Source organism: Notolepis coatsorum (genome assembly GCF_963971535.1).
Source record: "Notolepis coatsorum genome assembly, chromosome: 12".
Taxonomy (NCBI): domain Eukaryota; kingdom Metazoa; phylum Chordata; class Actinopteri; order Aulopiformes; family Paralepididae; genus Notolepis; species Notolepis coatsorum.
Genome location: NC_140176.1, coordinates 53,020,550 through 53,047,647, shown reverse-complemented (window position 1 = coordinate 53,047,647; position 27,098 = coordinate 53,020,550). Strand labels below are relative to the sequence as shown.

The following is a 27,098-nucleotide window of genomic DNA, read 5'->3' as shown; positions in this document are numbered from 1 at the left end:
GATGGGCGTAGGGGATACCCAGGTACTCCTCCACCACCTGGTCTGTGCACCTCACTGTCCCGTACCTACCGTACCGACATTCAGCCTCGCCACTGGCCCAGAGCTCTCTGAAAACACACAAGGCTCTCACTCACTGAAAGGACATTATATTTGGTTTGCAACAACTATTTTTTAAACCCATTGATTAGTCAAGTCAGGTCAATTTATATTGAGATTTTCATAGTTCAGTTTTTTATTTGATGGTGTCATACAGTTACTTGCCCGCTTTAACTAATGAACATCTTAAGAGCACCGCAACCAAGCAAAGGTTGTATAGAACCTTTGCCATGGGTCCCTCCTTGTATCTGTGAGGCATATCTTCATGGTAAAAGAGCACAACATACTAGGGCTGTGGGTGTGGCAACAGGCTACAGTCAGGTCTGTGGTCACAACCAGGTTATGAACTCAGCCAATGATATGGGTGGAGGGGGGGGGGGGGGGGTGCTTGCTGGATAGCACTATTTTCCACACATGTGTAAAAGTAGACTTAGATCACAAAACCCTTTGAATGCACACACATCAGCCTTTCAAACTAAAGGCTTTCGCTTTTCTATTGCCTTCCTCTATAATTAAGCACAATAATACCCAATATGGTAGTGCACTCATTTCCTAGTTACATAAATGTCCACGCTCCCAAACACCTGCATGGCCATAAAATCACAGATTATTAAGAATAGCCTGGAATTCAAATGGGGGGATTTGGGGGGGGGGGCTCTCGGGTAGAAACAACCAAATGGCTCATTTTGAAGGCATTTATTGGAGTATTTATAGCAGCAGTGTGTTCCTGTTTTAAACAATTTTAAACAAACCAGTCTGTGAGAATTCTTCAACTTGTGATAAACTGTACTTTTGGTTAAAAAAAAAAGATCATCTGAAACATGACATGTTGAGCTCAATAGAAGTGATTGCCAGTTAATCTCCTAAAGTGCATAACAATATTAAGCAAGAACATTTAAAGTACTAATAAGACTGATTGGGTTACTAGGGTCACAAGATGTGCTTAGTTGCTTGATTAGCTACTGTAAGTTACATTCTTAGTGGTTTCGATTGAAAATATTTGCTTTGTTTATAAATAAGTGTAGCATTGTATGAATATGTTTCATGGCCTTAATGTGAGGAGTGTAAAAACAAAAAAAGATATTAAAACGCATTTAAATGGTAACACATCTGTACCCAGTGCTCAAAGTTGTAGAATATCGTTACATCACAAATTGTGACATGTGGAACAAAAATGTAATACAATGAAATACTGTATTTCTCTACCTTTTTACAGATAAATATGTTAAATATATTCTATGGAAGGGTTTGCAAAAGACAGCATTCATTATCAACAACCATGCAGATTAGAAAAGACCAATATAGGCAAATATTGCACTGGTTTCCAACTAGTCCTGGCACCTCAGCCCTCAACTCTGCCAACCCCAAGAGCAGGAATGTAAAAATAAAAATAACATCCACTTGTCACGGAGGATCGATCCAGAAAACACCCTTTCAGTAGAAGGCAGGGTTTGTGTGTTCGATGACACAGCGCCTGCAGTGGCGCCTCACAAACCGCAGCGCCTCTGGCGACACCTCGCAGTCCTGCACGTTGAGAAGCTGCAGCTCACAGCAGTTGGCTGCTAGAGCTCTGAGTCCCCTCCCTGTCACGCTCTCACAGGCCCTCAGACTGAGCCTCCTCATGCCCTGGCAGTACAGAGCCAGCTGCTCCAGACCACTGTCTGACACCAGGGGACACTTGCCCACGTCCAGGGATCTGAGTTTGGGGCAGCTCCTGGCCAAGTGGCCCAGGCCGTGGTCCGTCAGCCCCTCGCAGCCCCTTGCGTTCAGGTAGCGCAGCCGCGGGCAGTAGCGTGCCACGTAGCGCACACCCACATCCGTGATGCGGGAACAGTGAGCCACGCTCAGGTAGCGCAGGCAGCCCTCCAGGCGGGCGACCTCGCGCAGGCCGAAGTCCCCTACCAGCCGGCAGTCACTGAGGCTGAGCTCCCGTATGGAGGGGCAGTGGAGGGCCAGGTGACGTAGAGCCTCATCCGTCAGCCTGGTGCAGCGGCGCAGGTAGAGGTGTGTGAGACGGGGGCAGTGGGAGGAGATGGTGCGCAGACCCTCGTCCTCCAGGGAGAAGCAGTCGGTCATGTCCAGGTAGTGGATGGAGATCTGCTGGCCATGCAGTGGGGACAGCTGGACTGACGACTCTTGGGTCAGACTGATACACGTCACCTTGGAACATCCTGCAAGGAAAGGAAGGGAGCTGGTTCACACAGGTATCACAGAGACAGACATTCCCTACCCAATGGACCTACAGTATCTTAAACCCCACCCTCTTGATCCTCCAATCACAACTGTTGTTTCCCTTGGACAAACCAAGCCCACTATTATGTGGGCTAGCGATGGCGCTATCTATATTGTTAGTGTCCATATTGAATGCTGAACAATAAGTGGCCACTTGAGGGTGCCAGAGTAAAACCTGCTCCATTTGGCCAAATGCCTTCATGGCACTTTTCAAAGGGCAAATAACTTGTGTGGTGGATATCCTTTCCAGTAAAAAGAAAAACACAAAAAGATTAATTTCATTATTTTGAACCTTTTCAATTAAAATAAACCACAAGTGTTTGAGGCTATTTTTACATCCAAGAGCTTACTTCCTCTTGCTAATGATGCAGGCTGTTCTACTCCACCAAAGTCCAGTCAAAGTCTTTTAGTGTCACTTCCTTAATGAAAGCAGCAGACTGGTCCTCATTCTCCTGTCGGGGTAAAGTCCTGCTTTCAGCTAAAGAAAGCCTTTCCTCTCCCACATGGGAGCTTAAGGCTGGCAGAGCTTCCCCTGCTCCTCTAATGATTTTACCAGCTTCTGGAGAAATGTCTGAGAAGGACTGAGAAGAATAACTCTTTGGAGGCAAGTCCACAGATGTGTGTGATGTAAGGTAGCAGCCACTCCTCAATAAAACTGTGAATAAGCCTGCCTTGAGTCACTAGTCAAGTGAAAATGGTTGGTTAAAGTATAGTCTAGTTTCGTGTCACCAGGACAAGCTCACTAGTGAGAGAAATAATGCGACAAAAGATTGAGTTCTGGGTTGTAAGTCCACCACCTCTCCAGGACGGAGAAGGCTATAGATGGGCTCCTCATGAACAATGGTCGGAAGGCTTCTTGTTGCCTTTTCAACTAGGATAAATAACTTACAAGGGTAACTGACAGCATAGTTGATTCTCAAATCAAAAGAAATAAGACATTGCAAGTTTAATATTACATTCCACCATCATTCATGTTCAGTGTGCAATATAATAAGCTCCTTTTATATTTACCTGAGAGGTTCAAGTGTTCCAGGTTGGGGCATCGAGACACCACCTCGAACACGGCCTCGTTGGAGATGTTGTAACAGCCCGCCACCTCCAAGCGGCGAAGTTCTGGACAGCTCTGAGCCACCATATGCAGCCCGCGGTCAGTTAGCCTTTTGCAGCCGTTGACCGCCACAGCCTCGAGGGTCAGACACACGTTAGGGGTATCCTGGCAGAGCCGGTGGGTCAGAACCCTGAGGGCACGGTCAGCGTGAAGCAGCTCCCCGGTTAACCGTACGGTGCTCCACAGCCTCGGGTCCCAGGCCAGATTGTACCAACGACGGCACACCCGTGCGCAGCGGCACAGCTGATTTGTCGGCAGATGAGAGAAGATCTGCAGGAGGGTGTGGTCGTGGAGGAGATCGATGGGAGCGCGGTGGTGGCCTTTCGATTGGCGGGAGCGTGTGTGGGTGCCGGGCGGAGTGTGCACCATGACAACCGTCTCGGCGGGAGCCGAGGACGAAGAGGAGTTGGTCTCGTGGCCATTGCTGGAGAGGGCAGCTACGGAGAAAGAGGAGGACCTGGGTGGCAGGATGAGGCCAGGGCTGGGCGTGCTTAGAGTCCGCGTGCTCACCTCCAAACCTGGAGAAATAGAAACAGAAGGAGAATTAAGAAAACTAAACAAAAAACAGAAGGGAAACAGCTGGAGTGTTCAGCGATTCTGCAGCTCGAGGCTTCTATGGCATGAAATATTTTAGGGGGTGATTTTCTGAACTCATTGTTTTTCCATTATAATAACATAATAAGGTCATTTGGCAAAACCCCTCCTCCCCAAAAAGGAGGTACTGAATGTGGTCGCTATCAACTGTACTCCTGATTAAGCCCTTCTGGCATGGATGATGCCACAGACAAAGCAGCTTCCATCGTCAACGGATACTTCGAGTTTCCATGGATCTCTGTCGTGTTTTGGAGATGTTTGTGGAAAAGAAAATGAAGTTTCACGTTTATCTTGCACGCACTCGAGCGGCGGGGCCACGGGGCCTCCCACATCAGAGGAAACTCCCAGGGTTCAAAGGGAGGAGTCTGACGCTGTGGCTGACACCGTATGGTTGGCCCGGTGTAAACACAGAGGCCCTCCCGACAGATGTTCACTGATTGCTGCTCCGACTGGTGCGATGCAGCCGCGAGAAGCTCGTGGCTGGATCCCATCATAATGGCGTGAGAAGGCACAGACCCCCGCCTATACTTTGGCCCGTGTGCGTTGGGATTGGATTCCTGGGGCTGACCCGTCACACTGGGACAGCAAGTGTTCTCTCTCTCTCTCTTGATGCTATCTCTCTCTGTCTGCTCACCACCCCTCAAAGCAGGCTCCATACACACTCAAATAGTTCACTTGTACTGATAGTGATCACTGAAAGCCCTTGAAAGTAGTCAGCGTATGATGTCACCTATTGTGTGTTCCCATTGTGGGAGCCTGCAGGCATTATCGTCCCAGAAAAAAAGGCATTGGTGCCTGTGTGAATAGGAATCCTATGGTGGTCATACGTTACATGTATATTAATCTTCATGTGTGTAATTAAAATAGTGTTAAAATAGCCACAGCATTACACAACATTACATAAGATAGCATAAGTAGATTTGATCAAACTGATGATCAAAAAACAAAGAAAACGTAGGATTTAGAGATAGCACACCATCAACTTCTAATGTCAACCATGCAGGCTCAGTCTAAGTCTTTATTTGTCACCTACAAAAATACAATGGCAGTGAAATGTTTCTTATATAGAACAAATGATAAAGGAAACTGTCTATATAAAAACTACTTACAATCCATAGGATGTGCAAAGTAAGACATTTAAAGTGGCTGTGCAGGGGAATAGCTATACAGGGGAATAGTATGTGCTACAATCAATGAGTATTGCACAGTATTTAGTCTTCCTTTTTATTCTTTAGGGTGGGAATGCTGATGGGAAGTAGCTTCTCTTGTGTTCAGACTGCAATAGTTTCTCTTGGTCCTTTCTGTGTGTTGGCCTTCAGGCTGCAGTAGCTTCTCTCTCTCTCTCTCTCTCTGTGTTGGCCTTCAGGCTGCAGTAGCTTCTTCTCTCTCTCTCTCTCTCTCTCTCTCTCTCTCTCTCTCTCTCTCTCTCTCTCTGTGTTGGCCTTCAGGCTGCAGTAGCGATTGCCTGTCCTCATTAGAGAGAAGAGTCCATTGTTCGGATGGCTGGGATCTTTAATGATTCTCTTGGGCTGAGTCCTGTACCGCTTGTGGTTGTCCTGCAGGTCGGGGGGGGGGGGGGGTTCTCCTCCGGTGGTACGCTCAGCGGACCGTACCACTCTCTGCAGGGCCTTGCGGTCCTTGCCATTCCCCTACCAGGTGGTGATATTCAGCAAAGTAGATTTATAGGCACTCACAGACATGTGTGGCTGTCATGTATGTACATGACAAATGGACATCGTCCTGCCTGTCAAGAAGATTTGTATGCTGGGACAGCCAGACGGGCAGTGACACCCCTGCAGCCTGTCCTGTAGATTTGTATTCCAGACCAGGGGGTCAGACTGTCTCCTATAGCCTGGTTGTAATGACATCCACAGACTCATACTCTCAGAGTGTGGGGGGGGGGGGGGGGGGGGGGGGGGGGGTCACACAGTCTACAGAATCACAGCTTAACACAAATTCAAAACCCTCCTTTAAAAAAAAGAAACCAGCAACAGCATTACTCCACACACGGTGTCACACACTCTGTCATTAGAACGTTGTAATTCAATTTGGGGCAATAACATCTCATCTGGCCTTCATGCAGATCTGTGGGTTGGGGGGTTCTGGAGGCCCCATGGTTGGCCTTGGCCTGGGTTTTTGAATGATTCGCCTTCTCGTCTCCTGGGTGGTCTGTCCATAGTGGGTTCCACTTGAGATATGTGGCATGCTAAACATTAAACATCAACATGTACAATGAATAAGAGGTGGAGCTGTTCCCAAGACGCTAACGTCTAACTTGCGGTGGCCTTCCGCCGCTCTCGGATGGATTTCAACGATGGCAACACATTTCATAGTCCAAGGGATTTTACGCTCCATTGTCAAAATGGTCGGGATACACCATCTATTTCAAATTTGACATGCCTGTAAAAATACTTCAAGATGGCGGCGGTGGCTGTAAGCTTTCGTGTTTATTCAAGCGCTTCATAAACAGTTGAGAATTCCCAAGGGAATACCTAGTGTTTGCGGATTTATCCAGCATAACTGAGAACCACACACTATGCAACATGACTCTACAGTCCACACAAACAAGCGAAAGCCAAGTGAACTTTTGACATCTGGCGCAAATGGACCCAATGGAACACACTGTGCTGTTTTACTAAATACAACAACATTGACAAAACCTAATGTATAAAGACATCAAAGGGACCCACTCAACCTTGCGATATGCGTCACACAGACGCGTCGCTTGAGCCATTAGATTTGATGGATTTGAACGAGGCGCAGGCTAATAATCCAAACCCATGATAATGGATAATGGAGAGGGTTTTGCATGCAGGGGAGAGAATCATCTGCCACTGGCCAAGGAGCAACTTCCAAATTGCGTAATTACATGTGTCACTGATCACAGGGGTGTTCCCAGAGCATCACAGTGCAACTAATTAGGGTACAACCCCCCCCTTCACACACACACACACACACACACACACACACACACACACACACACACACACACACACACACACACACACACTCCATCCGACCCTTCCTTTCACACAGCTGGTGGGATAAGTTAAATGAAGACAGATTTCCATTTGTTATGTTCTGTTTTGGAGAAAAGCACCTGGTTTTCTTTCATGGAGGAATGAAGGATGCCATTTTAAAGGATGCCTTAAAAAAAACAAAGAGGAATGAAACTCTCCCGGTGAGAACCACTGGCTGTGTCTATGAGTTGATTAAGCCATCTGTTCTTTTTTTAAACACAAGTGACCATTGATGCAGAGCGTGTGTGTGTGTGTGTGTTTGTGTTTGTGCGTACTGTATGTCCGTATATCTGTGCATGTGTGTATGTGTGTGTCTGTCTGCACACTGGAGTTGCAGTCCAAATTTGAGGTCTGCTCTTTGCAGAAGAGCGCTGAGATCCAAATTCTCACCAAGTAACACCCATTGCTGTTTGAAAAAAAGGACACTGACCTCAGCAGTTCTGATCATTTTCTAAGCTTGATTGAAAACAGAGTTCCTACAATAAACCGTCGACTCCAACCTCCGAAACAGGCAGCGTGGCTTGTAAAAGTTGAACCTCCCTCTGAGGCTGATGCACTGTGTGCCGTAGCGTTAGAGACATTCTATCTAGTCCCCTGGTGAGACAAACATCAAATGTCTTTAAAAAAAAAACATGCTGAACAAATAAAAGAACCACAACCCCTGAGACTTAAAAGAATCATATTACAAAACATACGCAGACAAACAACTGCCAGACATAACACGATGACCTGGAATGAGAAGCAATCAAGGTCCTCCAGGTGGGAAAAGTAGATATCGTCATGGCCGAGAGCGTGCAGTGGTTAAAATCCTCACGTCTGGAAGTGCATTATGCTCTGAAGGGCTTCAATCCTCTGGGATCAAATCCAGGACCACACAAGGGATATTCTTGACTGTGTCTCTTCCCTGTAGCAACCCTGTGTCTCCTCTATCATACCCCGTCCTATTCATCCAACCCTGTGTCTCCTCCATCATACCCCGTCCTATTCATCCAACCATGTGTCTCCTCCATCATACCCCGTCCTATTCATCCAACCCTGTGTCTCCTCCATCATACCCCGTCCTATTCATCCAACCCTGTGTCTCCTCCATCATACCCTGTCCTATTCATCCAACCCTGTGTCTCCTCCATCATACCCTGTCCTATTCATCCAACCCTGTGTCTCCTCCATCATACCCCGTCCTATTCATCCAACCCTGTGTCTCCTGCATCATACCCTGTCCTATTCATCCAACCCTGTGTCTCCTCCATCATACCCCGTCCTATTCATCCAACCCTGTGTCTCCTCCATCATACTCTGTCCTATTCATCCAATCTGTCTTAACAAAAAACAAATAATAAAAAACAGATACATCTTGAATTGGGAGATGGTGGGGTGTTTGCCTTTGGTTTTGCAACTTTTCCAGATTTTAAAGGCCCAATCAATGATCCAAACAAATGGATAGCCACACCACCACAAAAAGAAGTGGAGACACATTGTCATCCTCTAGTTGGTTGGCTGAGCTTAACACTAACAGGCAAATATGAGTTTTTAAATTGTATATATTGTGTTGTATTTCATGGCTGTAAAAGGTTTATTTTAGTTGGTAATGTTTGTAAACACTGGAGTCAAACAGACCTAGAATTTGAATAGGTTGAGAAACTCTTTATTTGCATTGATAGAGTTCAAAATAAATATATATATAAAAAAAAAAAAAAAAGCTTGGGGCTTTAAAATTATAAATGGTGGACGTTAACCAGCGAGGCAGCGTTGCATATTTTCTGTATCACTCACAAAACCGATCATTAGAAGAACAAATATCAACGCAGCTGATTAAACTCCGGGCTCGAAACGTGCAACGGAGTGCAGATGGTGGAAGATTCATTTTGGGTCTTGGATATCGGGAGAGGAAACAGTCAGACATCTGGTCTTTACCTTGGACAGACTACAGCGGCTGGTGGGAGAACGCAGGAAAGACTCATGCATTCTGAATGTGTGTAAAGCCACAGAAAGGCATAGCTGGCTGAAAGTCGTTTGCCACCGTTGCCCGAGATCCGCCATGATCCATCGCAGTCCCCACAGCAGGAACCCATTAACAGCAGAAGTTCACTACCCCCAACTTGTGTGACACATGTGGAGCATCCTTTGATATGCAGAAGTTTCATGTAAATCAAACAGGAGTGGTCCTCGCGGAGGCGAGATTGCTGCTCGTGATGGAAGAGGCCACAGATGGTTTGTCCCCGAGTGTTGTAAATTACACACAACTTGAAACATTTCAGAGAAGTGGAACGTGCACCGATGGAGATCAAGAAAGAGGGAGGATAAAAAGCAGAGGAATGACATAGTTTAGGAAATCATACGAGGACCCGTCAGAAAAGGGAAAAGCGGAGAGAGAGGCCAGAAGAGAAGAGAGAGAGAAGATAAATTGGCATGCGAGCCTGCAGACTTTACCGTAGACTGAGACAAGTGCACCAGCAGGGTCAGTCCGGACCTTTCGACGCAGTTGGGTCATAAACTCTGTGCTAGAGGGGGTTCTATTCAGTGCTGTGCAGCTCCGTTAAGACCCTGTCTGGGCTTATTAGGGCTGCATCTGGCAGAACAGAGCAATCCATTACCTCGATGCCATTAGTCCTGTGACACGCTTCTGCTCCTGGGGCTTTTCCACTGGGCTCCTCCCTGCCAAGTCCACGGAGTGAGTGTGTGTGTGTGTGTGTGTGTGTGTGTGTGTGTGTGTGTGTGTGTGTGTGTGTGTGTGTGTGTGTGTGTGTGTGTGTGTGTGTGTGTGTGTGTGTGTGTGTGTGTGTGTGTGTGTGTGTGTGTGTGTGTGTGTGTGTGTGTGTGTTGCTTATAATATTCTCATATCCTGACAGGCCATGGAAAGGTCAGTGTCTTTTCCTAATCGACGACGGAAGGGAAAATGATACAGTACTCATGAGCTACTATGGTTTCAAGGCAGGCCTGCGAGGCTCTGTGCTTCATTTAGTTTGAAGGACAACGTTCTAATGAGTCCGACAGAGCAAGTGTTGTTGGGGTAAAAACTTTGGGGTCTATCTGGTGTTTTATTGAATATGTGGAAGTTGACTTTACTGTGCAGTGCACCGGCTCGCTATCACGGCGGCCTTCACTACAGGAAGTCCTTGCGTCACTAGACAAGCTGAGGTACAATAGGGCCTAGTGCGTCCCTCACAATGTCCATACTAGTACAGGAAACAGAGGGCGTTCTCGTAGCCCGCATAACTCCCCTGCCTCTGGACTACAACAAGGACTTGACATTGTGGCACATCACAGAAGGTTGGGTCAGGCGGCAGCCTCATAGTCAAAGGGTTGCTGGTCCAATCTCCTTAATGACTGTGAATGAATATTGCTGAAAAGGTATCTAACCCTTCCACACAACCTGACACAAAGACGGGTGTTGAAGATTAGCAAACATACAAAAATACTGTGATTAATCACAATGGGGGGTTGCTATACAGTACCATCCATGCATCTAGTAGACATACGTTCAGAGCAGTACAAGGCTAGTGTGCCAAGCCCTCTGATATACATCCCCCTTAAAAAACACCACTAATGTCCCGACGGCAGCTGTGTATCTCTCCAGGCCCTGCAGTCCGCTCCAAGGACACGGACCCCTCCCCCCTCCAGCTGTGGAGGGCTGCAGGCGCTCAGACATCCGACAACCTAAACCTGAGGAAGAGTCGATCTGCTCCAGCCCCCCCCCCCCCCCCCCAGGTCCACAGGGGCCTCTGTGCGTGTGTGTCTATGTACGTATCACAGCACTAATTCCCCGGAGACGACATTCCGGGCTCCGAAAGCGCTTGGCGCCGGAGGGCAAAACCGATATGGCCTCTTGCTAAGTGCCGGAATATAAGAGGGTGATGCAACATTTACAGGTTGTTGAATCGGGACGTCAGGATGGGGAGGAAAGAGGCGGAAGAGTCGCCTCGGGATATAGAGCGTGTTTGACGTGGCGCTCCTATAGAGGGGCGAGGTTTCTCAGCGGACCGGACAACAGGTGTAGAGAGCGTCAGGAAGAGGATAGCGTGTGCTGCAGATCGCACGGGACCGGGAGAACCCACTCTAGCCCCGAGGGGTTGATTTGGTCGCGATGAGGAGCAAATGCAGTGATCTCATGTATCAGAGAGGAATGTGAGCGAGTGGAGTGGCTGGGGGCTTGGGGGTTACATAGGGGTGGGGGGGTGTATTGGGTTCCAATGAACCCATCATTGGAATAGAGAGATGCAGTGCTATAGGCGAACCGCGTTCCTCTCATCCGAGCGCCGTAGCAGCCTCGCACGCAGCTGACGCGGTCTGTCTTACGTAATGACAGCCGGATAAACCACAGCGCGGTGTACAGAGGCGGAGGTACGAAGCACAGTGTGTCGGTTCAACCAGTGCAAGGTATAAACCACAACTGATGTCATGCTGGAGCAGAAAGCCCCCATAGACCCCAGGTGTACAGTGGTCCAAAACATCGCCTGGCGAGCCAAAATCGCACAAGCAGAGGGAGGCACGTGTTTTTCCTTCCAGATGGCGCCTTTCCCGATGGCTGTCAAACGGGCTCCAGTTATAACACAGACGACGAGTGGGATTCGACAGGGAGAAAGGGGAAAAAACACATTCAAAACAAGCGAGGACCGTGTGCGCTTCCTCCCTAGGACGGGGGGGGAGAGGACTAAGCAGTAATCAGAGAAGAGTTATGAGATGGAACGCGGCTCGACTGCCTCCCTTCTCCCCCTCCCTCCTTCTGTAAATGGCTTTCACTTGTTTTTCCTTCTCTTCCGTCGCCCTTTTTCTGTGCATTTTCACTCGAATTCCCTGGCTCTGTGAGCGGGGGAGGGGGAGGAGGAGGGAGGGGCAGCGACAGCTCGTGGGGAGAATACGGGAAAGCAACAATAACATTATTTTCGTCTCCATTTTCCGAGACAATGAGATTGCAATAGACGCGTCTCCTGCTTTCGACACTCCGCACACAAGCAGAAACACTTTTTCTTCTCCTCCTCCCCACCCCAGTGTTATTTTGCGCCATTTTTTTTAAAACAGGTGAAAACCGTCAGATCTCTCTTCCTTCGACGCTCGCTTTTAATTCTGCTATCCGGCGGATGCCTGACTTGTAAAGGAACCGTGGTGCATCACACGTATGAACTTCTGTCACGTTTCACGCATATGAACTTCAAGCTCAAACACTGGCTCCATCTAATCCCCCCGAAAGCAAACAAACACAAGGTCGGTGCCTATCCCGCTGGTAGTCTGTCACCTGCCAGGCATTTCCCTCCAGAAACAGCGGGGGCTTCCTCTTCTAAACAAACTTCTCGGGGCTGTTTGAGCACCTTTCAACACATCTGTCGAGCTGCTGAACAAATGCTGGACCCCGACCCCAGTCTGAACTACTACACAGATTTGTATTACACACTCGTGTCGAGTTTTGCATCATTGTTTGGTTTAGGGGACATGCAGCAAGCGATACATGATACACGTTTGATTTACAACATCAGTTAGGAAGATGGTAGATCTTTTCAACACAGTGCTTGTCCGTCCAATAACAAGACATAAAACACCTCCTCACAGCTCCTTTCGTACTCATCGCATGGAGGAAATCAGCACTTGTAGTTGTATAATACCAGTTGAATACATGACCACGTTTGTCATGAGAGCATGAGGTAAGTTTACAAACAGATACAGCTGGGGGGATTCGTCACCCTTGAGAGGGTGAAAATATTAACATCTTGGGAGACAGGCACGTTTTCTATCAAGTGCTGTTTAGACTGGACAGCTTGCCTTCCACACACCAACCTCACCAGTGATGCCACAGATTACTTGTAAAAGTAATCTGATTACTGATTACTGATTACTCCTTTAAAAAGTAATCTAAGTTACTTTACTGATTACTTGATTATCAGAGTAACTTAGTTACTTTGAAAGTAACTAGGTTACGAAGTCGTCGTCGTTCCCCCAACAGTTTTTTTTAAACGCTTTATTGAAAGTGCATAAATTGTTTTTAACTTGTTTCTCTGCACATAACGTAAATTGTTAAACTAGTGCTTCAGCTTCTGTACCATCAAGTATGGTAAAGCAACAGTCTATGATGCTCACAGCATTAGAGCAGCCAGCCAGTGGTTTTACAAAACCAGTGTATCACATCTAACAAATGCAGGCTGAACTATTCAATTATATCAACTGTAACTATTAAATTGTTTTTATAAATGTCTCTCTATAAACATACAATCAGTCTCTCTTTAACATGTAAATTAACTGTAAATCTGGCAAATAAGAGCTTTTGCTCTGCCACCATCAACCCTCCTGTACCTAGTGGAAGCGTCGGCTAGTGTTGTGATTCCAGATGCTTTCAATGCAATTGGATGTGCTGTTTTTAGCGGTAGACAGTATTTTGTTTCCTCCGCCGTGAAGTAGTGACTGAGGCTACGTTTAGACGAGCGTTTTGGGGTGGAATTCTGAACAGAAACCGCAAAAGTCATCTTGCGGTTTCACTTTTAATTTTGCCAAGCGTTTTGGGGTGGAATTCTCCGACGACGGAGCCCTGCTGTCACACGATTGGCGCATATGTCACATGACGTGCTGTGAAGACCCGCCCTACTCTGCCTCTGATTCGCAGACTGTGTATGGGGAATGTGATTGGACCAAAGCAGAGTCACTCACAGACAGAGGGACCAGTCACGCCGCGGGATACATTCTTGTATTTAACCCTTTCACTGCCACACCACGTCACTCCCAAATAAGAAAAACAGCTCAAAATGTATTTTTGACTGTCGAAAACGAAATAAAATACTGCATTCCGCCTGCATTATGAATTTATGATGAGATAGTAACGAAATAGTAATGCACAGCCACTTGGACAAGTAACTGCAATCAGATTACTGGCTTTTAAAGATTAACGCGTTAGATTACTATTTTCGGGGAAAAGTAATCAGATTACAATAACGCGTTACTTAGTAACGCGTTACTGGCATCACTGAACCTCACATTACAGACTCTAGGGCTGGAGATAATACGCATGAGGCCAAGGTATTTTTTTAATGTATTGACCTTATCAACTGCTTTGAGTCAAACTACAATTAAGCAGCACTGCACCTAAATATCTACCGTGTGTTCTTTTAACTAGGGCTGACCTTCGAATAATTTTTTGGCATTCGAAGCTTCAGGGCCGAGATTCGATTTTAATTCGAAGCTTCAAGATTAAAAAATATATATATATATTATAATAAAAAAATATTGAGTCGGGAGCTGCGCTGCCTGGGCGGCTGCTCTCCGTTACACAGCCAACAACATTACATTACATAATTATGTTGCAACCTTTGTCTATAAAGCAAACAATTTATGTAGTTAATAGTAGTTAATAGAGACAGGCAGAATTCGACTTAATTTTTTATTAACACTTTGGCTGCCTAAGGTTAAATTCATGATATACCATAGATTGCCAGCTCTATTTGTCTATGGAGAAAGTCCCCTTCTTTGCAGGGCTATAACTTTTTAAATTCTATTGCTACATTGCCATTATTAGGGCCCATTCAAAGTCCTATATGTATTGTTCATTGTGTAGCAACGTTAAACTTTTTCATTCACATATTCATAGTAAAGTATGGTCTAATGCAGGGGTGTCAAACTCATTTTCACAGAGGGCCACATCAGCATTATGGTTGCCCTCAAAGGGCCAAAGACCGTATAAATGTTAATGTAATGTAAAATAAATGTAGCTACACATTTACATATTGTTAAACATGGTGTTTCTGTATTTATTACTTATTCAAGTTATACATATTGCATATTAATTTGCATAAATGTAAAAATATATGTTAGCTTATGTTATTTTAACAAATAATTTTAGTTTATCAGAACCCCATATTACTCCACCAATCAATGATCAAACCATTCAAGTAAATAACAAAGAAGAATATCATCAAATACAAGCTATGACATTAAGTTTGTTCAAAACCTTTTTGTCACAGTCAAGAGGGGCAGAACTAACAACTGTGAGCTGCAAAGAACACGTGGGACAGATGTAGCAGATGTTACAAAAACAAATGGCTGCACACAACCTTGCAGAGACCATACATCCAACTAATGGAAGATAGTTTAATTAACAGATTGCAGAATGGGTACAGTACAGTACAGCTCAATACACACAATTGTTAAGGGGATGCAGACCAGAGAAAGACTTTCGACTTGTTTACATCAGGGTCCCCCATTTTCAATTCGTAATGGAATTGCTATTATGTGTCTGCATGAACACACAACTGTAACTGTACTCAAAAATAACAAAATAAGGGTTGTCTCAGTTCACAACTATATTGGTCAAGTTTTGGGTGGGACTTGTTTGCGTCCCTACAGCTTCTTATTCAATTGAGCGAGATGCTCGGTTATGTCACACAGCCAGTTTGCATCTGACAGTTCAGACAATATTTCTTCAACCCTTTGTTACCTATTCCGCCTGGATCTTTTTTGTATTTTGAGCTGTAAAATTGTCAAAGAATGTCTGAGGAGTAAGTGCTTTTGGCCTTTTTCCTTTGTTACCTCAGATGTTCAACATACATGTATGTGTAAGAATGTGTAATAACTAAGGCTGTCAAAGTTAAAGCTTTATTAACGCATTAACCCACAATTATTTTAACACTGGTATTTTTTAACCCAATATTAATGTAAAAAAAAAAAAAAAAAATTTTTTTTACCTGAGCTCTTGGGGGGCCACATCAAATGACGTGGCGGGCCGGATTTGGCCCGCGGGCCGTGAGTTTGACACCTAATGTATAAGTATGTTTTCATCTCTTTCTGCAGCTTTCTCCAGAACGTGATATATAGCCCCAAATGCATTATATTGATGATGAAATACAGTTTGATGGCAATCAGTGCGATATAAAAAATTCCAACTAGACGTACTTCTAGAAGTTACTACACGTCATCTGATGTTGACCGGATGGGCGAGGGGGCGTTTATAATTCCGTGGGCAGCGTTATACCAATCATCTAATGTGGGTCAAATGTTGATAATAGCAGTTAGTATCGAAGACGGTAACGTTACATGCTCAAACTCACCCCAGTCTCCGCGCGCCGTTGGGCGATCATCGTAGAGTAGAAATTCTATCATTATGGGATGGCGATTTACCCGGTCCATCTCCAGCTTGTATAATGGTATATACGTCCAAATCATGTTGTTTATCGAGTTATTGGCAATCGATCACTGTGTAGCGTGACGAGCCAGAGTCCCGGGACCTATAGCGAGTGCCCGGAAGTAATACGGAGTCCAGCACAACCTCTATGGCACATCCTGTTAAGCAGTTGCGCCGATCGGCCACCAGATGGCGCTCCTGAACCGCCAGAGAGCTCAGTAGGTCCTGCTGGTGGATCTCAGGCCAGCGGAGGGGACATATGAATCCGATCGCAGATTTTTGAAATATTGATATTAAAGACGCTGTAAAGCGTCTTCGGCACTTGAGCATGGCCCGCAATGACGTCTAAACACAGTTCCCGGCACCCAAAGTGTTAAGACATGTTTTTATATGGGTCGGGACACTATAAAAAATACTATAAAGAATTGTCAGTGCTGTAAAGTTTAAACCTTTTGAAATCTTAGACAAACGAAACACTGAAATGAAATCTTGTATCATGAAAAAATCATGAAATATTGTAAGCCGTCATTTGAGGCTTTATAAAAGCAGCACAATGAACACAGTCAGTGCCGAATCCGACCTCATCTTAAATAACAAACGGCATTGCTTGTTGTAGTTAACAAAGAGAGGCAGAGTTGATTTTGCAGGTAAAAAAATACTTTTTTTTTTAATTAAATAGAATTAAAAATATATATATATATTCGAATTTTATTTTCCCATTCGAATCCCATGCCCATCGAACGAAGCTTCGAAGTATTTAAGACAGCCCTACTTTTAACACAGTGTTTTCTAGTCTACGTTTCTCCACAATGTTATCAGTATGACTGTGGTCCTTGGGCAGACGGAGAGGAAGCAGCATTGTTCCCACCGTACACCGCTTCAGGCCTGTCTTCCTGGTGCCACGCATCGACTGGCTGGAGGAGCAGGCTGTCCTGAACCACTAGGCAGACAAGGAGCTTAGAGTCAGAATTCTGTTTGAAAGATGACTGCCGAATTAGTAGTGGAATTATTTAAAGGGGAAGTTCACCCAAAATAAAAGAAAAAATTTAAAGGTATTTTCTCACTTACCCGGAGTGCTATCTATCCATCCAGATACTTTTGGTCGTGACTTGCCTCGTTTTGAAAATATCAGCCACAGAGATCGTCTGCCGTCACTCCAGTAAAATGGAGCTGAATGGTATTTGGTTTGCGGCGCTCCAAGCACAAAAGGAATACGTTAGAAAACCCCATGTCTCTTTCCGGAAATCATGACCTTGTTGTGAGCAGTTTCATGTAGGAACTATTTTATACCGAACTACACCTCCCATCATAATGAAATGTGGGTGTTTTCTGCTCACAACAAGTTCTGTGGATTATCTTGATTAACCGGGTCATGATTTCTGGAAAGTGCTTTTGGGTTTTGCAAATGTATTTTTTGGTGTTTTGAGCGTTACAAACCGAGTGCCATTCAGCTCCATTGTATTGGAGTGAAGCCTGACATCTCTATGGCTGATATCTCTAGATACCACATTGTTTGTGAATTGTGAACTACCCCTTTAAAGGGACTGTAAGTGATATCTGTATTTTGGCTAACTTCTGTCAAAATGGGCATTGTAGATCAAATATTAATTAAGATCAATTGCATATCCTATATTTCTTGCCTAAAATTAAACATACAGTATTTTAGTGAACAGTTTAAGTGGAAAAAGAGAACGTCAAAAAGGTACCGGATCTCCTCTTTGGTAAACAAGAATACCCTGAAGACTCTAGCAGGAGCACTCATTCAAGGGTACTACGACTATGCTTGCACCTCATGGTACCAAAGCACCTCAAAGGCACTAAAAACAAGACTACAAACATCACAAAACAAACTGGTCAGACTACTGCTTGACCTTACTCCTAAAACACACCTCACCCCACCCCAGCCCATGTTGACAACCTAGGATGGCTTAGAGTAGACGACAGAGTACAACAACTTGCAATGGGCCTGGTCTACAAGATACACTACACCACTAAGGTACCCATGTACATGTCGAGGTACTTCCCAAAGGTCAGTCAATACCACGACCACAACACCAGAGGGAGTTCCACAAATCATGTGCAACCCAGATTCGGCTCAAACAAGGGACTTAACACATTTCGCAATTATGCCACATCAATGTGGAACGGCCTACCCACAGCCTGAAAAAAATGTGAATCCCTACCCACATTCAAAACCACTCTGGAGGCTGCAATTTGAAACTGGCCCCCGTAAATGTCTGAACACAATCCCACCCACCCACCCCCTCCTAGTACATTTCCCTCCCCCTCGTATGTATATATTTACTGTTAGGATCTCTGTTTACCAGTACTGTATATTTGCATATCTTGTATGTCACAAATGTAACAGTACTGTATATCTGTATGTCATAAATGTCATCATTAGATTAGATTAGATTTGTATATCAGTATGTATATCTGTATGTTGTGTATGTCATAAATGTCATTATGAATTGAAAATGGGGGACCCTGATGTAAACAAGACGAAAGTCTTTCTCTGGTCTGCATCCCCTTAACAATTGTGTGTATTGAGCTGTACTGTGCTGTACCCATTCTGCAATCTGTTAATAAAATGTTTCAATCAATCAATCAATCAATTCAATCGATTGGATAAAGTGGGAATGGGATACCTGTTTACTGCAGAACAGAGGGACTGGGAGACCCATGTTACTGACCAACCACTCTATAACTGTCAGAATATAGAGCTATTTAACACTTATTTTTAACAAAAATTTACTTACAGCACCTTTAAATAATGCCCTATTATTTATTTAATTGGCTGTATGGAGGTCAGTCAGCCAATCAGAGGGCCCCTCGAAATCAATCAACATGTCAAACATGATTTCAACCAAAATGGTAAAATGTTGAATCGACTGCAAAGATCTGACTTAAAGATCCCATGAAATGGAGAATGTGTGTGACTCCATCTACAGCTTTTGTCTGCACCTAGGTCTCGTCTATTTTTCCTCATCTATCACTATATGTCAAAAGATTCACAAAATTATTTCCTTTAAGTTTAATCTAAAGAAATCCATTGTTTTCTCTTCCTGCAAAAAGTTGTGAATTTGTGGATTGCGTCACTCTGCACTTGAGGGCAAACATTGTTCAGTACAATTCTATTTTGAATTCATACATGCATGCACATTAGGATGTCATTCAAATGTCAATCAGAGAGACAGAGAGACTCAAAAGGAGCTTCTATCCCCAGGCTATCAGGATGCTCAATGTGGACTCTATGCGACACTAAGCCATCCATTCTACATTCATTGCACACACATCCACATGCGCAAAAGCAAAGTTTCATACTCGTGGAACCGTGTAAACAGCGCGGTTAAGTGTTCCCAAAACATGTGGTCCAATTTCTGCAAGGGAGGACAACACAGCGCCAGATAGTTAGACAATCCCAGGGAAATATTTGACAGTCAATTTAGTATTATTTATCTGAGTGATGTCCTGATGTGGCGAACCCCACACCACAGACACGCCACAAACACATACAAATGATTTGCAAAATACCATTTGACCCAGGCCTGGGAGCATGAAACCCAACTCCAGCAGAGATGTCACAGGATCAAGACTACTGTAATAACAATCAACCTACCTCAAAGTTTGTCCGAGGGAGAGGCAACGGTTGCGATTGGAGGATCGAGAAAAGAGGGGCGGGGTTTGAGATGATCAAAACCATGGTCAATTCTGATTTAAAAGTGGAAAGCATGTGGAGGCCATCGCCCATTCCACACACATGCACACTACCGCCGGCTCTGAGCCGCATTCCAGAGTGCGGGTGGTGCCAAAGCAAACCCGTTAGGCCCCCGACACTCTGCAGGGCCATAGTTTAACCCCCCCCCCCACACACACACACACACACACACACACACACACAAACACACACACACACATACACACACCACACACACACACATGCTGTGAGACGCCTCCTCGTCCGACGGCAGGAATGTACTGTAACAAGTCAGTGCTTCTCAGTCTGCAGGCTCAAAGGCAACTTGGTGTGGTCAGCCAGCCCACAGGATGCACCATGTAACAATAAATAAGTGACACATTGCGAAAAGCATGCCAAATAATTACATCATCAAAACAGGCCCAGGCCCAGCTCGTGTCATATTAAGAAGAAAAATGGATATAGTGTGTTCGTTTTTATTTTGTGGGGGGAAAACAATGTACTGTATCAAGGCCAGTGAAGAATGAGCGTAGCCTACTTTCCATCCACATACAGTACTGACGTGAAAATACTTTCCTACTCATTTCTATGATACTATGATCTCTTGGTAATAATAGAGATCGATCTATTTGCAGCTTTGGTATACAGTACATAATATATACAGCACATATCGCTAGTGACTAGATCCTAACAGCTACAACCCTCCTGGCCAGATTGCCAACACTGTATCAGAATGAAGGGCAGAATGCTAGGCTTGATCCGAGCATACTCTCAACATGGTGGCCATCCAGACCAGACAGCATCCTGATTAGTTTAGTGAACCAAAAAACTGGATGGTGTGGAGTTTGTGAGTGTGTGTGTGTGTGCGTGCGAGTGTGTGAGTGTGTGTGTGTGTGTGAGTGTGTGCGCGTGCGTGCGTGTGTGCAGCAAGGGGGGATTTGACTGTGGCTGTGGTGGTTCCAGACCATGTAATCACTCCCATTTAGCAGGGAGAAGAAGAAAAAAACCATTCAGTCATAACACAGGAGGGAAATTATGGTTGGGCGGCCACCGGCCACGGACTGTACTCTCTCTGTATATCTATCCATGCAGGTTGTTCTCTAAGCAGACACACAGAGACAGACAATGATCAATCCCTCATGATACCCTGGTTGAGGGTTTCACTTCCAGCAGCTCTTCCATGGCGACATCCCAGTGAGCCAGCATTTCCAGTATTACAGAGTCTGCACAGCAACTCTGAACACACTGAGCAAACTCAATATCCTTCCAAACTGACCTGGCTAATACAGGTCACAAACAGTTAATCGGATTCTAAGATAATGTATTTACCTGATTGAAACATACTACTTAAAGATCCAGTACAATGATGTTTTAATCATTGTCATACATTGCTTATTGTAGGACTGTTAATGTTACAAGTATTATTTTTTCAGACATATCATTTGATTTGTTATATATGTTTTAAGTCACCCTCTCTGAGCACAGCCAACTTTCAGTATATACTGAGGGGGCGTGGCCTTCTGTTCACTAGACACTATAGATCAGCGGTTCTCAAACTATGGGTTGCGACCCAAAGTGGGGTCGTGGGCAGGTGACTCGCATTGGCAAGTCAAAATAAAAAATAAAAAGATATATTTTTATTATTATTATTTTTGTATATTCTGGCAACATAATTTGGCTAAATATGCCTCGTTTTATAAATGTGTATTGATAACATAGTGCTGTAATTACATTTTATAATAAATATGTATGATCAAGTTCAACAATGTGTGCTTTTATTTTGATATTCCTTAATTCCACAAAATTACGTGATACATTAAGTGTGGGGTCGACAAAAAAATGCCTAAATAAAATGGGGTCGTGGTAAATAAAAGTTTGAGAACCCCTGCTATAGATGCTTGATTGTTAAGCACTCTGTAAGTGTTCTTACACCACTTAGCCAGATGTGACTGATGGGCCAATCAGACATAGTGGGTTGACTGATGCGCCAATCAGACATAGTAGGGTTGACTGATGGGCCAATAAGACATAGTAGAATTGACTGATGGGCCAATCAGACATAATGGAGTTGACCATGCCAATCAGTGTAACCCAAGTATAATATATAATATCTTCAAGGAAGCAGATTGGACGTGTGAAATTATCAACAAATCAGGGGGATAGACCTCAACAGGCTTTAGTCATAATTTTCACATCAACAACAGTTCTAACATTTTGGGTAATTCTGAATCTTCAAATAAAAGGCCTGCACAAGCCTGTCTAACTTCAGATTTTACCACTTTCTCAGCCTCAGGGATTATGTCTAATAGGTTCTGTATGTATTCCACGCATCTCATCCTATTCAGTATATACCTACACTCTCATGGTACACCTGTACAGCTGCAACAACGTACGCAATACTGCAAAAACGACTGATCTACATTGTTAAGTGTATACTGCATTCTATGTATAGTCTACGGTCTATGCCATGTCTCCTTCGCTGTATATGAGGTTATTTTGCCCTTTTGCCCACAATGTGTGTCAGTAAGATGTTTGTACTTTGTTGTTGATATGACTCTGTCTGTATCACCAGGACAAATTCCTATACAATTACTTTATTGAATAAAGGGATCTGGATCCTGATTCAGATATATGTGAAATATATACTTAAGTATGCTGTATATATATATATATATATATATATATATATATATATATATATATATATATATATATACAAGGCCAAAGACAAGTAAGGTACATATTGGTACTCCACAATGAAAAGCATTCTAAATATGCAAATTTGCATGGAGTTTCACATTAAACCAAAATTATATCTTGTGTTATATGCCTGAGGCGTTCTTCTCTCTCTTTATCCTAGTCTATTCTTTCAAAGCAACACCTTGAAATGTAGCACCGACTGACAGCTAGAAGTATAGGCTCTGCCCGAGGTTTGTTTTCTTGTGGGCAGCCCTCAACCACAAGAATACCTCATTCATCATACTCAGAGAAAATATAAGACTGGTGATGACTATGCATGGTAGAATGTGTGTGTGTGTGTGTGTGTGTGTGCGCGCGTGTGTGTGTGTGTGTGACTTAAGTTGGGTTAGCTGCATATTAGACTCTGCCTCCAGCTCTTGTAAATCTTAGAAGATTACTTTTCAATCTATATACTCTAGTGTTAGGGATTGGTGTTGTAGTAGGACCCAATCGCAGACAGGACAAGGAGGAAGCAGGCATGACGAGACGGGTGTAAATCAAAGAGATAGCTTTACTTAAACATAAACTAAATGCAACAAACAAAAGGTACTTTCCAAAAAGAAGAACAAAAACCTCAGCAATGCTGGAAGAGGAACAAGGCACAAAAAACAAAAACACTATACTAAACACGAGGAGACCAGGAATGACAGCAACAACAGCTAAAGCACAGGAACTGACACGAATACGACAGGAAACAGAATAATGAACCGACAAGGAGACAAGGCCAACACAGAACTTAAATACACAGGGTAATTGACACAAGAGGGTTGATTGGTAACGAGAGACACCTGGGATGGGAACAGACTGACAAGACTAGATGAGACACAAGACAAGACTGAACACTAGAAAAATAACAACAACACAAGGAAACTAACACACTAGGAACATAATACTAACAGGGGACATGAAGGGCCAGAGACACACTGGGAGACACAGTAACAGGGGAAGGACACAGAGGAACATGGACACATTAAAGAGCCACCAGTGCACCAGGAGGGTATGCACTGGTGAGGGTAGTCCAAGGGGAGGTGAAGGGAATTGTCCAGCAGGTGGAGGAAGAGGACCATGAATGAGTGGGGGGATAAGTCCAGGAATGCTAGGGGGAATGAGGGCAGGACCAGGCGGAACGTAACACTCTAGGCAATTAAAATGTGTCTTACTCCATATCCCTCCAAGATACATTATTCACAAAGTCCTCGACATATTTATTCAGAGAGGTCGAGAGTGCTGGTGCTGCTGCAGAGCAGTGGCCCTGAAGCTGTTTGGTGGTTAAGTGCCTTGCTCAAGGACATCTTGATGTAATGACATGGATGTAATACCAGCCACCCTCCCGTTGCATGAGCTACTGAAAGACATCAGGAGTTTTGGCTCCCTTGCTGAACAGGCACCCTGAACGACCAGTAGGAATCGCTGTTGTAACGACCAGGACTCATACCCCACCGGCTTCCCACCCGCGAACATTGACAATTGTGTTTGTAGGGACGACTGACCAAGCCGGAGGTACCACTGCCGGGAATTGAACTGGGATCTATCAGACCTCTACACTACTTTATTTTTTTTTTAACTATAGGTATAAGTGTAAAATGTACATGAGTGGACACATACTGTACACCACTGAAAATACAATGAGGAGCAGTTCTAGGGTAAGTCTGCCAGCTTGGAGCTCAGCCTGGGCAGGCAGAGAACTTGGGATGGGAGTCAGAGGACCATCACTTCCAAGCTGAAACGATGTTTACAAACCTAACCCTTAACTTAATCCTAAACTCATGTCCATTGGTACCCATGCCGCTCTCTCTCGCTCTCTCGTAGACTATCTCTATTGAAATCAATCACACCTTGTTATCCAGGGGTGTAAAAAGTACCCAGAAATTATACTTAAGTGAAAGTATGGGTACCGTCTCAAAATCGTACTCAAGTAAAAGTCAGAGTATGATAGATAGACAATTTTTTGGGGGCAAAATAGGTTTGGGCAAAATAAGTATCCTGCCATATTTTGCTCCCCTTCATAGATTTGCTTGTAGGTCAGGTTGTGGGGGTCGTTTTTATGCACAGAGTCTTCTGAATGCGAAGAGATAAAGCCTGAGTCGATCGGATCTTCCCACGCTGAGCTAAATGGTAACTTTCACGCACCTACCGCATAATACCTCCGCAACAATGAGGCATTCACCTGTAGGGGGTAGGTGCGTGAAAGTTAACATATAGCTGTCACATCAAAACACAATCTAGGGATGTATAGGAATAAAATAAATCACATCTAGAATTTGCCTACCCAATTGGTACCAAAAAGGTGTTTGGCCCAAAGACTAGAAGAGCTACTGTATTGATTGTCAGGACTTTCAATTCGCGATCATGGATTTTTAAGATTCTGTTTTCTGTCTGCCATTGTCCTATGACATACATACTGTTGTATGGGCAGTATTCATACTATTTTACCATATCAGGAGCAAATTGCACTCCACGAGCCAACTGTGCTGACAGATATTCAATGTTTAGCGGGCGCAATCCATTCTTTGTGAATTCACCCCTTTATGTATTAAGAAAAGTCACTCAGAGCCATAACTTAGCGAACATAATGATTAGACAGCATCAGCACTCAAGATGGAAGTAAGTAATGTCAAGCTAACCTCCTTACTTTAGTCAAGTCTGTGTCAGAAAAACTCCTTCAGATGAAAGGCATTTGCAGTCGCAATTAGTGGTATCACAGTTTGTGACCTGACCTGCTAACATTACAAAGCAAAGTTAGCAAGCTAATCATTAGCAAAATTAACAACTGGCTAAGTTGCTTAGCTAGTTGGCTGGTTAACCAAAACATTTATTTCTGTGAAAGGTTAGCTACTAGGATGTGACCACAATTCTCTCTCAATACTCATTTCCAATGTCCATTATCTTTGGAGATCTTTGTCATGTCACTTACTTGATGCAATCAACCAACCAACTAGCTTAGCTAAGAGCAATCATGTTATTGTTTGCTTGAAAATTAAGCCAAATGTTTATCAGCCTTTGGGATCATATCGAATTGCATGGAGAAGCTTTGTGGGCTTGTAACAAGATGTGTCCTTTGAGAAGTATAGACACTAGCTATCTGATATAGATGTGGCCTAATCCTAAAGTTGCTACGTTGTTCAGCTATTGTGTCATATATCCCTACTGAATGAGCATTGACATGGATGTATTATGCATATGCATACGGCACAGTTCACAGTGGTTCAGACCTCCCCCTGTCTGCAACTGGTCCAAATATCACATGGTTGTGTGCGCGTGCGTGCGTGCGTGTGTGTGTGTGTGTGGCACTGCTATGGTAGCATAATGAACACTTTTTGAAGCAAGACTTGCTGAACTCCTGCGTGAGATTTATGTTGGGTTGCAGAGATCCTGAGCTGTGCAAAGCAAAATGGAAGAATCTGAGAGACACGTTTGGAAAGGCGAAGATGGTTGGGAATAAATACATAGGAAAATGTTTCTGTACGCAGATGGAAGGTGCCTTGCAACGTAGATGTGATCAGTTTAGGTCTCCGGTTGCATGAGGTTATGAATTTACCTGCACGAATGGCGTGGATTCTTGAAAATCTATTTGATAGTAGACTGCAGTAGTGATTATTGCATTGATTATTTCTGGCACATGACAGTGCTCCTGCTCTTCAGGATATAAGTCCCAAGCATTTGTATCTAGTACCAAATTATTGTTTTTGTTGATATGTTTTGCATAAACACATAGCAACCATTGTTTTGCACAACCATTGTCTCTTCCATTGCAAAACAATAGTTGCTATGTTGGAAGTATTTTTTTTCTTGGTCCCATATAAAGCTATTAAAACAATGTCTTCCCTTTCTGTAGGCTGCTACTGCTGGCTCCTCTGCAGGAGACGACAGTGCATGGCGTTGGGCCAGAGCCCTCGCCGCCAACATCAAGCGGTGCTGACGAACACCATACCACTATTTGCATGAATGACTTCATGAGTTCTCCAAGCTACACCTTCCCCAACCACTCCGTCTCCGGTCACGATGGACCTCAAGTGCAGCTCACCAAACTCGGAGCAGAAGGAAAAGGAGAAGGGACAACACAGACAACTGTGAGACTTGTTACGGGACAAGGAGCAGCACGAACCTGATGTGTTTGACCGATATGTGACGGTTCTTGCAGACATGGGAAAATATGTTTGTAGCTACTTGGTTGTGCTTTAAAACAGTTTGGAATAGGGTCGGCTCTTCCAAAAAAAAAAAAAAAATGCTGTGTGCCGTGAAATTATGTTATTGTTGCAACTAATTTTAAGTTTACTAACTGCATGCTGTGTGCCCAGAAATTATATTTTATTAGTCAATAAATGACATTGACACGTTTGACTTTGACTGCACTATTTTCTCTTGAAGTGTATCATCCCTACCAAGCTCAACAAATGCCTCTGACTGCAGCGTGGTTGTTACTTCCCCAGTTATCAAAGAATAAACAAAGGCCCTGTAATCTTCAATTCACCAGAGTGGCATTTCCAGCACACTTCCTCTTTGCCAAAACAGCAC

At 44.2% G+C, this 27,098-nt stretch overlaps 1 protein-coding gene across 1 annotated transcript in view; it reads right to left on the bottom strand.

Annotated features, from left to right (window-relative positions):
- Nucleotides 1–861: 861 nt before the first annotated feature.
- Nucleotides 862–27,098, bottom strand: part of LOC311238160 (F-box/LRR-repeat protein 7) — a 42,687-nt gene continuing 16,450 nt past the window's right edge. Inside the window, exons 3-4 of the mRNA XM_084326172.1 lie at nt 3,340–3,954; nt 862–2,267 (exon numbers count right to left, since the gene is read on the bottom strand). Coding sequence (XP_084182298.1) covers nt 1,531–2,267; nt 3,340–3,954 — 1,352 coding nt within the window. The 3' untranslated portion in view covers nt 862–1,530. The remainder of the gene's footprint in view (nt 2,268–3,339; nt 3,955–27,098) is intronic.